Below are 17,008 nucleotides of genomic sequence, written 5' to 3' on the forward strand. Positions count from 1 at the left end.
TGGTAAATACGTATTAGTTTTGAATTTGATGTCATTGAATTGTACGTGAATTAAATGGAAATTTCTAGTGATATGATTTAAATTATGAGCATGAGAAATTGCGAATTGAATGAAATGGAAATGAAGCATTAAATTGCATGAGTATGTATCGGGTCTCGCAGGCCCTAATTATTATGATTATAATATTTTGAGGATATATTGTGAAAAGTTATAGAAACATGTTAATTATTTTGAAAGTTTTAATTTTGATGAAATTTTATAACTCGGTTAAATACGTTTACAAGTGTATGTGTTTTGGTAATGCCTCGTACCCTATTCCGGTGTTGGATACGGGTAAGGGGTGTTACATGTTATTCAAGCTAAAGTGATATTTTCATTGCAAAATTGAGAATTTCATAAATGTTTATTGAATGGTATAATCAATAAACATTGAGTTAAATGGTAAATATGTATTAGTGTTGAACTTGATGTCATTGAATTGTACGTGAGTTAAATGGAAATTGCTAGTGATATGATCTAAATTGTGAGCATGAGAAATTGCGAATTGAAGGAAATGGAAATGAAGCATTGAATTGCATGAGTATGTATCGGGTCTCGTAAGCCCTAATTATTATGATTATAACATTTTGAGGATATATTGTGAAAAGTTATAGGAGCATGTTAATTATTTTGAAAGTTTTAATTTAGATGAAATTTTATAACTCGGTTAAATACGTTTACAAGTGCATGTGTTTTGGTAATGTATCGTACCCTATTCCGGTATTGAATACGGGTAAGGGGTGTTACACCTGAACTCAAAACCTAGAACCTCAAACCCTAAACTCGTAGCCCGTAACCTCAAACCTAAACCTTAAATCTTGGGGTTTGGGGTTCAAGGTTTAAGGTTCAGAATTCGAGTTCAAGGTAAAATAATTTTCAAAATTATGTGTCAATGACATGGAAAAAAATTGCACAAAAATTATTACTTTTAAAAAAATGGTTGCACAAAAATAAAAAATGTTAACTTATGGAAAAAAATGATTAAATTTTGTAAAAAAAATGTTTGTTTATAATTTAAAAAATTAAATATTTTAAGTAATTTAATTAAAGTTAAATTAAGTTGGAGAAGATATTGGATATAGATAGTGTATTATAATATTTCGTTATCTTTAAAATTTAATGACGTGGTACTATTTTATTGGTGCCTAAAAATTATGCTTTTTAGAATAATCCTAATATGATTTATACCCAGGACAATATCATAAACAATATATGTATGATTAATAAGTACAATTACAGTTATAACCCTAGTATAATTACAATACAAATTACAAATAATATATAACCAATCAATTTAATGTAAAATATAATAGACTAAAACCTAAAATATTATCTAGATTTAAACGAGAATAAATCTTAACAAAATCTAGACATAATAAACTTAAATCCAAAATAATCTAAAAAAAAAATCCGTATCTCAATTTCTACCATAGTATAAAAACTTTATTAGGTTTTAAAAAATTAAATCAATTAATTTGCTATTACTTAAATAAGTTGATTATATTAGTGTAATGTAGTTTAGATTTTGTCCAATTAATTATGAAAGAACAAATGTAACTTAGGAAAAATTGTAATGTTTGAAAATCTTTGAGATATATTCTCGATTGGTAAAGGTGGAGAGTTGAATCATAAAACTATGATTTTATATTCTACTCCATGAGGCCTTTACAACAGTATATCATATGCTCAAAATGGTTGAGTAATGAATGAGAAATTAATATTCAAAGCAAGTTACTTGTGAATATTTGTTGAGGAAAAGGAAAGCTTGGATTCCACATTGATTAAATACCAAGTTAATATGTGTGTATATATGAGAATCCACTTGAAAGGTGATTGAATGACTAAACTTGAAATTTTACCTTGCGCGTAAAAAGGGTGCAAATCTAAACACATCGGAGTTAGGATACATCTGCACGACGTAGGCGACAAAAAATGTCCGAACCGATCAAGCTAATATTGAGTTTTCGAATATTTTAGTTCAACATGAAATTTATTTTTCTCAGCAAATATATACAAAATATGATTTAAAATGACAAATATCCTGATTTTATTTGATTTGATTCCAATTAAATTGATTTAATTTCTCCTTTAATACAGATTTTGATATTTATTCCTCCATATTGAATACCTATAAAAATCTAAGAATTCTTTAGAATTTTTTGGACACACTCTCTCTCACATCGAGTTTATTTTGCTATCCAGAATTCTTCTCTTTTCCTCTCCATATTTTCCAATGTTTTCAGTTATAGAAGAAGGCAATGTTTGTTCGTTGATCACCACCGAGGTACTATTGCTTTGATCATCGTGTTGTTGTATCCCAGGAGATAGTCGGTCAACGTTTCTCCAAGTATCGTAGGAACTGTCAAATTTGTCTTTAGGAAACTATGTAAAACAAGCATCAACATTTTATAAAACTCGATTCTTTATTCGATTTCTGATCTTTCATGATCATATTTATTTAATTTATTTTTCATATTTGGTATTTTAAATATAAATATTTATTTTATTTTATATAAATATTTATTTATATTCATATTTGTTGACTAACTATTTTGCTACATTCAGTCACCACAACATGTGAATATTTATGTCTAAATACAGTAATGTTTTTAATAAAAAGAGATTGAGCAAATCAACCAATTGATATTTTATTAAAACTTTTTTATTCTTATTGCATGTTCTATAAAGCCACATTTTTCGCTTTTAGCTGTGAGTTGCATCAGGTCTATTTATTGTGTGACGTGTTATTTCACATGTTATTTATCAGTTAATAATACTTATAATAAATTTCTTAACTGATTTACAGAATATAGACGATTAGTTATTAGGTTCATTCGAATAATTATTTTAAAAAAATATGTCGTTAGTCCTCATACTCTATAGAATTTAAAACTTAATCCTGTTAAAATTTTACTTATTTTACTTTTTCAATTAAAAAATTCTAGTTCAATCATTTTTGTCGTTGAAATCTATTAGTATAATATGTTTATTTTTCGTCAATCATATACCATGTTGCTTAAAAGGCAACCTAATCAATATAGCAAATTAACAATTTTTTTGGAAAATATTTACAATTTTAATGATTGTCTTGGAATTTTTAAATAAAAAATATATGAACTAAAACTTAAATTTTATCAAAGTAGAGGGACTACATATTTTAACCAATAGATAATATTCATACCAATTACACTATAAGCATAAGTGATGAAAATTTGAACAAAGCGAAACTAATCCGAAAAGGAGTTAAGATCCGCTCTTACTTTTTCATTTATTAATATTCAATACAATGATCATCGTCATTTAAATGTGTAAGACCCATGTAGGACTCATCTATTAAAAATGAAAATCAACATGTGAACGATGATCAAATATGCATGGATATTAATGGATAAAAAAGTAATAGAGTGGAGTCAAACCTTTCGAATAGAACAAGACAAAACCGACACATAATGAAAATGGGACCCACATATTGCAATTATAAATTGTACGACTTGAACTTGGACCTTCAAGGTTTGGAACCTTAACGTTTGCTAACTATGTTAAGGCCTCATTGGTTATAATTGACATTATTTTTATTTGCTCACTTTTAAATAATAGGTTTATAAGTTTAAAAAAGCCCTTAAAATGTAAAAAAAAATTAATTATTAAGCTCCTATACTAAATTCACACTCAATTAAGCCCCTACCATTAATTAAAATAATCAATTAAGCCCCTCCATCAAAGATTTTGTCATTGACCACATTGACCGTTAAAATAAATTGATAGACCAATCGGATGGTAACACGTAATAGCTTCTAGTTTAATCTAATATTTTCTCATAAAAATATTTAAAAATTAGAATAAAAATTATAAAAATAAAATTATTAATATTAAAATTATATAAACTTCTAAAAATTATAAAAAAATATATAAAAATAATAAATTATAATAAAATAATAAAATATTTTTTAAAAATATTTAAAATTTTATAAAAATTTTAAAAATCATAAAAATTTGAATTGGACCGGATCAGTTTATTGGACAGATTAGACTGAAATCGACAAAGATATCGGTACAGAGAAAGTTATTAAACTGATTAACTTAGGAATTGGACAATTGAAACGATTTTTTATTTATTTAATGGAACCAGATGGATCTATCAAGCTGATAAATTAGTGATTTGATCGATTCGGCTATTAGTCCGATTTTAAAAATTTTAATTAGAATATTTCATTTTGATATATAATAATGGTTAGAAAAAGAGATTTTGATACGATAATAAAATTTAAAAACATTAAATTACCGATCACCGACTTTAACATATGGGTGTTGACATTTGACATGTGGCCTAATTTGGGGGGAAAAAAGTGAATAATTTTTGTTTGATGTTTCAAATAATGAGTTTATAATACTTACCACCTCCCGATGTTGAGTTCTCTTCCAAATTGACAGCGATTGATGCGGCCAACTCAGACAGAACGACACAGTTTAATATCTGTGTGCTTTTCACGCGCTTTTAAGAGTGTGAGCAAAAACAGAAAGAGTGAGATTGGCAGAGAGATGATGAGTTTAATTTGTCTAATATATTTTTTGTTATCTAACTATAGTATAAATTCTAAATTGGTCCTCACATTTTAAAATATTCTAATTGAATCCTTAAACTACAATAGCATATCAATTATGTCTATGTCAACCTAGAAATTAGCTTAAATGTTATATTTAAAATAATAGATCAATTTATAAAAAGACATATTTACAGTTTGAATTCATGTATTTTAAATCAATTGACATTTATTGTCTAAATAAACTGAAGGATTTTGTTGATATAATATTAGTACTTTGAGTTGATTGAGTCTTAGTTCAGTTGATATCGATATTATTGTTAGTGTAGGAGGACATGGGTTCGAGTATGCTAAAGTGTATTTATCCTCTTATTTAAGGGTTGGATGGGATTATGAATAGTTTTAGGTATTGTATAAAAAATATAAATATTTTGAGATTTATTTACAATTGGATCCATGTATCTTAAATATTCTTCACATTAGATCTAAACTAACATTTAATGTTTAAATTAGCGATTAAGTTGACAAATTTTTTTTTTGGGGGGTTGAGATAAAAAGCTTTGATTCATACAATATATACTTTGATATAGGAGTGCAGAGAGGGAGGCATGCAAAGCCCTAGCCCCTCTAAAATGAAAATTTATTGATTTAGTCCCCTAAAATTTACAAAATCTTAAGTTATATTTTACCTCGTCCCAAAATGCTAATATTTTGATCTAGTTCTTTTGAAAACCATAAAGATATAAGTTAACATTAGAATAAATTTGTATTTTAGCTCTTATAAAAAAATATAACTTAATCTCAGCCCCTAAAAATATATAAGCTAATATTACAATTGGGTCCACCTGTTTTAAATATTATTCACATCAAATGTGAGCTAGTATTTAGCACCTAAATTGACAATTAAGTTAACAGAAGGACTAATTTAAAGTCTAATCAATCCTTTAAGGACTTTTGATTAATTAATCATTTTTAGCTAAAGAATTTTTACACAATTACCCATGATGGATTCTCGATCGATCTAAAGTAAAGTTTTAATCTTTAACTTATATATTCAACTAAATTAATAATTTTTAATATAAAAAATACAAACTTTAAATGTAAACAAATTATATAGACATTTAATAAAAATGTAGACACTTTTTAAGAAGCACTCCATATGAACATATATGTGGTGTTGATAAAAAGGCACTGTTTCCACATTTCCAGATCCAAGTTCATTCAGCCACCGACACTCAAAGTTTCCTAATCTCGAAGTCAAGTTTTTTTCTGTCTTCTTTAAAATTTTCCTGGAAACTTAACCATTCTCGGGATTTCCCAAGAAAAGTTAAAGTCTCTCCTTCGTTAGTTTTAGTTTCCTTTTGGGGGATCATTTGGATTCTGGGTAAGTGTATCAATGCTTTCTGAATTTAATTTTCAAGTATTAAAAATGGGTTTGCTTTAAAAATGCAAGCTGTTGATCTGTTTCAGATTATAATCCACTTTTCGATCCTGCATTTTATTCCTTTTCCACTACCATTACTGCAAAAAAAAAAGTTGCTGTTTTTTTTCTTTTCTGTTTTTGTGCTTTATTAATAGTGATCTTTGTATTTTTGTTAGCTTAAGGTCTAATATTTACTTCTTCTTTTTTTTTTGGAATTTTCTCTTTGGACTGGATTAGTGTAATTGTTGTTATTATTAATATGCTGGGAAGTGAAAAGTTGAATTGAATATCAATGATTTTAAGTTTTGTTCATAATAAACTACTACTTGAATATTTAGTTCATGGGTTGATCTGGATTTTTCATTGCATAAACACTGTCGATTTGATTTTTTGCATTAATTTCTTTCATATGATTCATTTTCGGCTTTATTGCAAACTTCTAGTTGATGAAATGTTGTGGTATTATTAAGTTGAATTATATGAATATGTCGGATTTTGAAGAATTTCGATGTTTTTCTGATGTTTTGCCGACAGGTTAAATCGAAAGGAAGTCCGACATGTTCCGGCTTTCACCTGGTAGGAACCAAAGATCGAAAGGATTGAAGGTGAAGCATGCTCTACAAATATGTGTTCTTGTTGGTATTTGCATTTGGCTGCTTTACCAAGTTAAGCACTCCGGGGAGAAGAAAGCGATTTATGAGAAATCTGGGAGCGATGTTGTCAAGTTGGGGCGAAAAGACTTCCCTCGATCGGAAGGGATGACTGTTACAGATGCACGGCATAAGGAGGAAGAAGAGGAAGAAAGTAAGAATGGAGAAGAAGATAATAAGCCTGAGGTAACCGAAGATGAAGGAAATGGGGAAGTCAGTGGGATGCATGAGCATGATAATGAGAAACCCGAGGAGGGAACCGAGCATGAAGAACGTAGGAACGACGATAACGAAGAGACTATGGAAAATGAAAACAAAGGAAATGAGGAGACTCGTGAAGGCGATAATGAAGAGAAAGAGAACATCGAGGATAGTCGAGAAAAGGAAAATAAAGGGATTGGGGAAGAGAGCAATGAGACGGAGAAGAGTGAAGGTGAGATAGAGAATGCAGGTAGCTCGGATGATCAGGTTCGTGATGGAATTGATGGGAATAATGAAGAAGCGAGAGAAGAACATTACAAGGGGGATGATGCTTCAAGTGAAGTAGTCCATGATACCCAAAATGAGACGAGTGGTTCAGAAAATTCCAACGACGCTGAGCAGTTGGAAAACAAAGATAAGAATGACCGGGAGGACGAAACAAATAGCAGTGAAGCGGCCAATGTCGGTCATGAAGAGTCGAATGTGCAAGAAAATGGAACAGCTGAAAACAATCAAGAAAGCAGTAATGGGAGTAACGAAGCCGAGTCTAAAGAAGATGCACATCCCGATACAGCTACGGAATTGAATGAGAATCTGACAGATACAACACACAGTTCAACCGAGAATGTAAATGGTATGGTTCAGCTATCTGAGAAATCGGATTCAGGTGGGAATGACGAGCACTCGGATTCAAATACAACCCCTACTTCAACTGAGAATGGGGATGGAGCTAATGGAGGTTCTACAAGTAATTCGGATTCCGGTGAATCAAATGGACAGACTGAAAAATCGAATGCCGGATCAGACAGCAATTCAAATGCTGTTCAGAGTGAAGAATCAAACAATAATTCTGGAGGAGAGGGGACACACACAAATGAAAATTCAAATGCTGACCAGAACAGTGGAACATCGTTGAACACTAATGATAATGCTGGTGCAGGTCAGAATGAGAATGATAGTAGCAATTCGAACAATGACGGGAATGCGAATGGGAATGGTGGCAGCACAGGCAATCAGAGCAACACCAATGACAATGTAAATGCAAATGAAGATGTTACTCAAAAGGAAAACAACGATTCAAGTTCAAATGAAAATGCTGCACAAAGCAACACCAGCAACAATGAAAATGCGGGTCAGGACGAGAAGAATGCCACTCAGAGTAACACTGACAACAATGAAAATGTGGGTCAGAATGAGAACAATGCTGCTCAGAGCAACACTGAGAACAATGAAAATGCGGGTCAGAATGAGAGCAATGCTGCTCAGAGCAACACCGAGAACAATGAAAATGCAAGTCAGAACGAGAGCAATGCAACTCAGAGCAACACCGAGAACAATCAGAATGCGGATCAGAACGAGCACAATGCTGCTCCAAGTAACACTGAGAACAATGAGAATGCGGGTCAGAACGAGAACAATGCCACTCCAAGTAACACCGACAACAATGAGAATGCAGGTCAGAACGAGAACAATGTGACTCAGAGCAACACTGACAACAGCAACAGCAACAACAACAACGAAAATGCAAGTCAAAACGAGAACAATGCTGCTCAGAGCAGTAACAACAATGAAAATGCAAGTCAGGATGAGAACAATGCATCTCAGAGCTTCACCGACACCACCAACAACAATGAAAATGCAAGTCAGAACGAAAACAATGCTTCTCAGAGCTACACCGACACCACCACCAACGAGAGCAACGATGCCATTCAGACCAATACCAACAGCAACGAAAACTCAAGTCCAAATGAGAACAATGCCGTTCAGGCCTCCAATAACGAAAATGCAGGTCAGAACGAGAACGAGAACAATGCTACTCACAGCTTCAACGACAGCAACGGGAGCAGCAATTACGACACAAATACAGATGGAAACACCCAGAATAATCCCGACACTTCTTCAACGAATCAAGAAGTAAAAGAAGGTGAAACCGGTTTGGGAACTTTGCCAGGTACCACAACAAGTGGGGGAAATAAAAGTGAGAATGCAGCTGCAGAATGAAATTTATAATGGTTTGTGATTTCAGTATATGAACTAATTACTGTCACTAAATTTTTGTTTTTCTTCTTTCCTGATATGGGATCGGGAAACTGTATGTTCCTGGTTACTTGTGCCTTTGTTGTCATATTAGTGCTGAAAATTTTTATATTATTTTGTACTTGTAGATTTCTAGTTATAATAATTGAAGTTCCCCAGTTTTCATATCTTTATGAGGATATATATAATAGGAAAGAAAATCCTTTTTAGGTTTCTCTTCAAATGTGTCTCTTGGTGCTTAAATCATCTACAAAAATAGAACTGCTTGACATTTGGGATAATTACATCAAATATTCTCAACTAGTACTCAAATTATTAATATTGTATTAATCAGGTCTTTCTACTAGTTTAGCTATCAATGCACTTCGAATTTGACGAATTATGGATTCGAATATCCACATGGATCTTTTTTTTTTTCGGATTTGGATAATATTTGGATTTTATGATTATTATCTAATAGGAATTTGAACTGGATGTGAATAGATGTCTCGGATATTCAATTATCCAAATCCGATTACTTGTTTGGGTAATGGATGTAAATTTAAATTCAAACACCCAAACCTAGTGGTACAAAATACTTATAGTTTTGATTTTATATATCTAAAAAGAATTTTACTGTATTCGAATTCGGATTTTTGCAGATTTGAAAATTCGAAAAATGGTTAGAAATTTTGAATTTTTTTTTTCAAATTTGAAAAATGACAATTTCAATAAATTTTAGGACAGTTATGATTGTTTTTAAAAAAAGTCAAATATAAGTTGTTTATGCAATAGGTACACTCTAGACATATAGTTTAAGTAGTATTAAATGTTCAAGCTAGACAAAATGACCTAATCGATACAATACAAATACCTTTAAAAGGATCCAATTAAAACCTTTTAAATTTTGAGGACCAATGATGGTATTAGCCCTTTTTTTCTTTCAAAATTCCATGAATTTATTGCTTAAATTGCAAGGACCAATGGGGTTGGTGAAGCCTGATGGTGCCTCAATACCTTATTAATGGACATCCCAACTCCTCCCATGGTACTTGCTATTTATTTTGTTAGGTAATTCATAATTAGTTGCTTTTGTTTTGCTTCAACATGCATATTATCATTAAGAAAGACCTGTGGGGATCTATTTTTATGAAATGAATTAGATAAAGTACTAATTGGTACAATCAATTATAGCTGCAATGTTTTCATATGGAATTTTCTTTTCTTCCAAAGGACCTAATCATGAACAATCATTTTCATTTTAAAAAATACAACATGGTGCACTCATATGGTAAAAAAAAAAAATTTCTTGGATAATATAATTTTTGGCCCCTGAATTTAGCAACTAGGTCCACTTTGGTACTTGAACTTGACAACTAGATCCATTTTGGTCTTTGAACTTAGATTCTATCAAGATTTAATGATGTGACCAGTATTACTGAAACATGATTAGATTAGACTTGGAATTGATCGATATAATGGTCCGAACAAAGGGTTAAATCGATCGACTCGAAAACAGCTTGAAACTGGTAAAAATTGAAAATCGAAACAAAAATCAATAGTTGAATAAGTTGAATTGGATTAATATTTTTTATGATTTTTTAATTATTATTTGTCTGGCAGTCGAATTGGTTGAATCGGGAATCGATGGTCTAGCCTGTTCAACCACCGGACCAATTATTAAAATATTGAATGTGACACTTTGAGATTGTATGACATCACCACATAAAAATTTATATTAATTTTTAAATTTTCAAGTGATGATATTGTGCTTAGTTGTAAAGTTCAAGTCTCAAAGTGGACAAAAAATATAGGTACCAAAATAAATATTGTTGCCAAGTTCAGGGGTCAAAATTATATTATCCATATTTCTTTCATTTGGTTGGTAAAAGGATGGGTTGTCATCTCATCAAGAGCATCTTTCGAAAAGAGAGAAATATTTTAAGGTTAATATACTATTTGGTACCTATATTTAGCTTGAATGTTTAATTTTGTACTTGAGCTTTTATGTCCCAATTTGATATTTGAGTTTAACTTAAATGTTGAATTTAGAACCTAGGTCATTTCAAATTGATACTTGAGTTTTTCTTTGTCCTATATAAGTACTTAAATTTAACTTCAATGTTCAATTTTATACTTGTGCAAAAGTACCATTGAGACCCCTATACTAAGAGTCGAATATCATTTTGCCCCCTCTACTAAAAAAGATGACAAATTCATCTTTGTACATTAGATTAAGAAGCAAATTGGTCCTTTTGATAAAAATTCCATCCATTTCTACTATTAAGTTATAATTGATTATTGTCTACTTGCTTGAATTAGTCCCTCCACATAAAAAGTTTCACCCATTTCACAGTTTATCAACCATTCATTTCTTCTATTAAAAATTTCATCCGATTTGCTTGAATTTATACCTCGATGACAACATGAGGTACACGTGGCACGCTAAGTGTCATTGTTTGGTTGCTCCATCAAGCATGTTAGCACTTAACGGTAAAAGGGGATATTTTTTTTAAACAGAAAATCAATTTACTATTTAATCTAACGTATAAGGATTGATTTGTCCATTTTTCGAGTATATGAGTCAAAATGCAATTTGACTCATAGTACAAAGGCCTCCATGATACTTTTACCTTTATACTTAAGTTTTTCTTTTTCTCCCAATTAAGTACCTATGCTTTTTTTTTTTTTGCTAGAGCACACATGTCAAACATTTATTGGACCGTATGGTGTTGTTCAGTTTGAGTGCCAAATTGAATATTGAAGTCAAACTCAAATACCAAATTAGGACAAAAAACTCGAAAGCCGAATTAAACATTGAAGCCAAATATAAATACCAAATGATATATTAACCCAAACATTTATCTGTCGTCAATTTTTAACACCAACATCAATTGAGTCAGAATAAAAGAAGATTAATGTTTGTTAAAGTAAAATCTCAAGTCTTTTAGTTTCTTTTTTTAAGTAAGTTTCTGAGTTTTTAATTTTCTTTCTATCGAACCCATGTGATGTCATGATAGTTAAGGGTGTTTACAACCCTAGGTGTAACCTAGGTTCAAATCACACTAATTACGTTCGTTGTTTAGGTTTTGCCCTATTATTGTAATTTACAAAAAAAAAAACTATTTTTATCTAATTTTCATAAAATTAATCCACATGTTACGATTTTATTTGAGCATCAAATTGAATAATAAAATTAAACTTAAATATTAAATTAAACATTGAAACCAAATTAAATACAAAATGACATGTCAACCTAGACTTCGTCTCAACATAAACAAGACAAACTTCATGGATTTGGTGCACATGGTATTGATCCATATTGAACATTACCAGTCTTTTGGTACCAACAAAAGCATTTTGATATTCTAAATTAAATTTAATACCTGAAACCAACTTTAAATGATTATATTTTTATGTTCATCAGTTTTATATTTTCATAATTACATTTAAATTTAAATTAAGTTAGAAAATAGAATTAATAATTTCGCATTTTCATATAGATATATTGTATAATATATATTTCGTTAAAAATTTAAAAGCAAAAAATATATGTATAATTATTTTTAAAAATACCCAATGAAAACTGATATCGGTAGGCATCAATACTATAACAAAAACTATATATGCCCATACTAATATTTTGGCTGAAAAAGAATATATCCTTCTTTGAGTAGTTCATGCAAGCATTCAATAGAACCATATCCACAACAAACCATTCAGTAATCTTATTATTTCGAAACAGAGTATGGTAGGCAGGCACAACCATATAGAAAACCTGATGAACTTGCAATTCAAAGTCCAGAAACTGGAAATCGAGTGCTAAAATTACAAAAGATCCACAGAATTATCTGATTGATTTCTCAGAGAAATGATAAAAATGCGCCGAACTCGGAAAGATATGCATCTGTCTGGCCATCCCTAGTGATGCTCCTTTGTCTCAAACAGACCATCCGGACCTGAATAACATGATAAATAAAACAATGAAAAGATTGAATCGACCGATTAGATAAATGAGTAACAATAACCTTAATATATGACCATCCTTGATTAAGCATACATCCACTTCCAATATTGGAAAATTAGAAACTCCAAATGATAATATTAAATTTTATACCTAGATTCCTTGATCACTCATGAACCTATTTCTTTTAAATAGGCTCATCATCAATCACAACAAAAAATTCTTGCTAGGTCAAGGGTGGCCAAGCCTACAACAGCGAGTAAATAGCAATGGCCTTGGTATCAAACTTTACGAATAAGAAAATGGTGGTTTTTTTTAGTTCATATGCGATTGTCAAACTCTCCTACCAGTAATAACAGTTATCTAGAAAAACAAAAATAAAAAAGAAAGGCATTCTTAGATTAGTTTTTCATTAAAATCACAAAACGAGACACAACCAAAACATGTTGTTTATAAGATTCCTGGGTTAGATAACATAAGATACAATTAGAGACAAGCTAAACCCAATAATGTAACTGTAAAAATGATCAAATGAAAATGAGTTTAGACCAGGTCTTAGCAATTTATCTAGGAATTAGGCATGTGGAAACATAAGCAATGAATGTAAGATAGGCTGAAAGGAAATTTTTCACCTAGAATTTAGTTTAGGACAAAAACTAGTGTTATAGTTAGTAATCTAACATAACATAGGAAGTAAATACTGAGTTACTTGGCCTTGGGTGTGAATGTCAGATATAGGTATGTATCTGACGCAGTCTTTTCTAAGTTTTTCCATATATTTGGATGATCACTGAAGGTCAAAGCCCCATATCCATGTGTCGGACACAGGTACTTCAGGAAAAATGAAGAGTCTAAGTAACATAGAGTAAATATCCAACATGTAACACATTCAAAATATGACTGCAAAGATTAGGTGAAAGAGAGGAAAAAGATGGCCATTTTTTTCCATGGGTAGAAGATGGAAAACTAATGATTACTAGTAACCAAATTAAGTTAAAACAAGACAGACCATAATTGGTTGCCGATAGCATGTTGGATGTTTCCATATTAATTGATGAGCAAAACATCACTATGAGTTGGCAACTTTTAAGTCTCCATATAAATTACCTAAGCTAGTGTTTTGGATGCTTGAAAAAGGAATTGTTTTGAAGAAAATGAATAGGATTTATTAGTTAATAACCAAAGCCAATAAAAGTAAATTTGGTTCTAGTTCTGCCTTAGAATATCTAAAATTGTCTAGAATTCTTTACATTTCTCGACCTTTAAGCAAATGGTGCAAAATGAAAAGAAAATCCAGCAATGTTATCAGTTATAATTTTCATGGAAAGACCCAATAGAGCCTAAACAGCAAAATTTAAATACCAAAAAGAAAATAAGCTCGAACTTAAACAACTCGAAACCGGTAACAATAAGATTAACATACCCCATGGGAACTCCTTATTGCGAATGTGCAAATATGGGTATGCCTGCAAACATTCAAACATCATGACAGCATCCAATGATAAAAATTAATAACAAAAATATTTTTCTTAAAATATATAATTAAAATTAAACATAATAAAAGTAAGCTTACAGGAGGCTCTTCATGGTGGGGATGACCTTTTGATAGATTATAAATCGCTAAAACAGTGCAGGTAGCAGCACCTAAATATGTTATCTTTTCCCATTTTGCCGTTTCATCTGCAAATATATATATAAATTCGTGTTAAAACAAAAAATATATATATCTGATTTTTCCAAGCCGTTTTAAGATTTTCTTTTCCCTAAGATCCAAAACTACGATTCTTTTAATAATCTAAATTTTATTTTACTTACTCTATTTCTAACATAGATTCAATTAAAATCAAAAGGTTAAACTAGATAATAAAACCCAAAAGTAAAAAAATGGAACAACTCAAAATATAGGAAATCAATATATTAATAATATAAAATTGATCCAAATCAGATAAAATATTAAAAAAATAGAAGAAAGGTTGCATACAAGCATCATCGTGATGAGAAGAGGAAGCGAAGCCACGCTTGGGAGGAGCAGTAGGACGAGAGCCGCCGCGAAGGGCTGCTCGGAGGAGACCAGATCGCACACTCGCCATCGCCATTTTTATCGATTTCTTTTTTCTCTACGACTTTAAACCCTTGTTTTCTTATACGCGATATATTTTAGTCAACAATTAGATTAGACCAAACGAGAAGGGTTTCGCACGTGCAAAGTGCGTGGCTTTTGCCCCTTTATTTCTTGTTTTCTAAAAAAAAATCTGATAATATTGCAAAACAAAGGTGATATATTTCATAAATATAAAAATATAATATAATTGTAAAAATATTGTGGAGGCTTTTGTATTAGGAGTCGGATTTAATTTTGTCTCTCTACTCAGTAATTTGATAAATTAGTCTATTTACGTTAGATCAAATAACAAATTGGTCCTTCTGATAAAAAATTCATTCATTTCTATGGTTAAAAATTGGTCTCTGTACACTAGAGTTATCCATGGGCTGAATCGGTCCACCCAAAAAATCCATTTCACTGTTCAAAAATAAATAAAATATTAAAAGCATATTTTTATTTGATATTCTATATATTTTATAATTAAATTTAAATTTTAAAAAAATTATTATTTAAATTGAATTCGGGTCAGGTCGAAGAGCAAAAATTCTTATCCAAGCCTAGCCCAAGTTGGGTTGGGCCTATAGGACCGGGTAGCCTACCCGACCCTACTATACGCTAGCATAAGATACACGTGACAAACCACATGTAACTGTCTAATTATTCTATCAACTATGCCAATTTTTAACAGAAAAAATGGATGAAAATTTTAGTAAAAATGATTAGTTTACTCTCTAATGTAATGCATACGGACTAGTTTACTAATTTTTTAAGTAAAAAGAACAAAATATAATCTGACTCCAAGTACATAGGCTTCCATAATACTTTTACCCAATATAATATGCTTAAATATCTATACTATATCTAATTTGCCGAACTAAATTGATGTCAGGAATCGATTGACACCATCTTAATTAGATAAATTATTTAATTTATTTTTAATAAAATAATAAATATTAATATAATGATATTTTTCTAAATATTGAACTTAGGTTATGATTTTTTTTTTCATAATTACCTGACCGTTTGTTTACTATTCAATTATTGAAGAATCTTTTATAAATATATTTTTAATATTAACTTGTTATAAAATCAAGTGATAATAATTAAAATGTATCATAATTTTATTTTCAATACACTTAATAATGAGAAACACAAAACACTATATGCAAAAATGCAAATAAAGATCATAAAAAATATAATTATTTATCTTTTTTCTAATTCTCAATTGCGATTTTTAAAAAATATATATGATAGCAAGATAAATTTGTATTTTAATATATTTATATTTAGCTAATTATTCAATAAAATGCTATTAAATTTAGATTTTTCTTATCAAGAATGAAGTTGATATGCTAAATTCAAACTCTTAAAAAGGAAAGAGCTAAATTGGAGCAAAAAGCAGGGCTTGATTGCAAGATAGAAGATTCAAATATAATTGGATAAAGATTGAAGGGTTGAAGATTTTTTTTAAGTGGCTGGATAAAGATTAAAAGATTTTTTATATTGTTACAACTCTATAATTAATTTAAATTCTAGTTTAAATTTGATTTTTAATTTTCAAATTATTTAGTGATAATATTTAGAATTATTTAGTTATAATATTTAGAAAAAATCTAGCTGAATTTTAGCACTAAAAGTGTGTATAAATATCTAGTGACTACAACCAATTAAACACATCTTCGTTTGACATTTAATAAATTCTCTATTTTTTTTCCTCTCCTGCGTCTTTGCCATTCAATTTTGCAGCTTCAATTGTTTTTTCTTTTGATTTCAACCTTTTGGTTTAATTTTCTTCTAAGGCCTTGCCCTTTTCTACTTTTCAAAATTCCACTTAAATCATTTATTTTCAAGCATGATTTTTTCCATGATTAACTAAACCCTTTTTAGCTTTAGCCCGAAAATTGCTCCAACAAAATAATCGTGAGATACGAACCAGCTCAAAAAAATCTCTCAATTCGGTATTCGTTATCTCTCTGGCGTATGGGATATTAAAAATTCATCCCTCAAAATTGATTCAATTTCAGCTAAAAAAACGCGCGTTGGGTTGCAATCATTTGACGTACAATTGGG

General features: G+C 30.3%; 2 protein-coding genes across 2 annotated transcripts; one reads left to right on the forward strand and one right to left on the reverse strand.

Annotated features, from left to right (window-relative positions):
- The first annotated feature begins 5,661 nt into the window (after positions 1–5,661).
- LOC107950515 (uncharacterized protein DDB_G0290685) lies at positions 5,662–9,058 on the forward strand. The gene is made up of 2 exons (XM_016885374.2): positions 5,662–5,964; positions 6,538–9,058. The coding sequence occupies exon 2, from the start codon at positions 6,561–6,563 to the stop codon at positions 8,853–8,855; it is 2,295 nt and encodes a 764-aa protein (XP_016740863.2). The 5' UTR covers positions 5,662–5,964; positions 6,538–6,560; the 3' UTR covers positions 8,856–9,058.
- A 3,516-nt stretch (positions 9,059–12,574) lies between these two features.
- Positions 12,575–15,029, reverse strand: LOC107950514 (cytochrome c oxidase subunit 6a, mitochondrial). The gene is made up of 4 exons (XM_016885373.2): positions 14,816–15,029; positions 14,408–14,514; positions 14,258–14,300; positions 12,575–12,829 (listed from the first exon to the last, which is right to left on the reverse strand). The coding sequence occupies exons 1-4, from the start codon at positions 14,928–14,930 to the stop codon at positions 12,792–12,794; spliced, it is 303 nt and encodes a 100-aa protein (XP_016740862.1). The 5' UTR covers positions 14,931–15,029; the 3' UTR covers positions 12,575–12,791.
- Between the last annotated feature and the right edge of the window lie 1,979 nt (positions 15,030–17,008).

This window comes from Gossypium hirsutum, chromosome D03, assembly GCF_007990345.1.
Source record: "Gossypium hirsutum isolate 1008001.06 chromosome D03, Gossypium_hirsutum_v2.1, whole genome shotgun sequence".
NCBI classification, from domain to species: Eukaryota; Viridiplantae; Streptophyta; class Magnoliopsida; order Malvales; family Malvaceae; genus Gossypium; species Gossypium hirsutum.

Coding starts and splice junctions, on each gene's coding strand:
- LOC107950515 (XM_016885374.2), top strand. CDS start 6,561: ATGTTCCGGCTTTCACCTGGTAGGAACCAAAGATCGAAAGGATTGAAG.
- LOC107950514 (XM_016885373.2), bottom strand. CDS start 14,930: ATGGCGATGGCGAGTGTGCGATCTGGTCTCCTCCGAGCAGCCCTTCGC. Junction 14,301..14,407: donor CCCACCATGAAGAGCCTCCT/GTAAGCTTACTT, acceptor GAATGTTTGCAG/GCATACCCATATTTGCACAT. Junction 12,830..14,257: donor CAATAAGGAGTTCCCATGGG/GTATGTTAATCT, acceptor CATGTTATTCAG/GTCCGGATGGTCTGTTTGAG.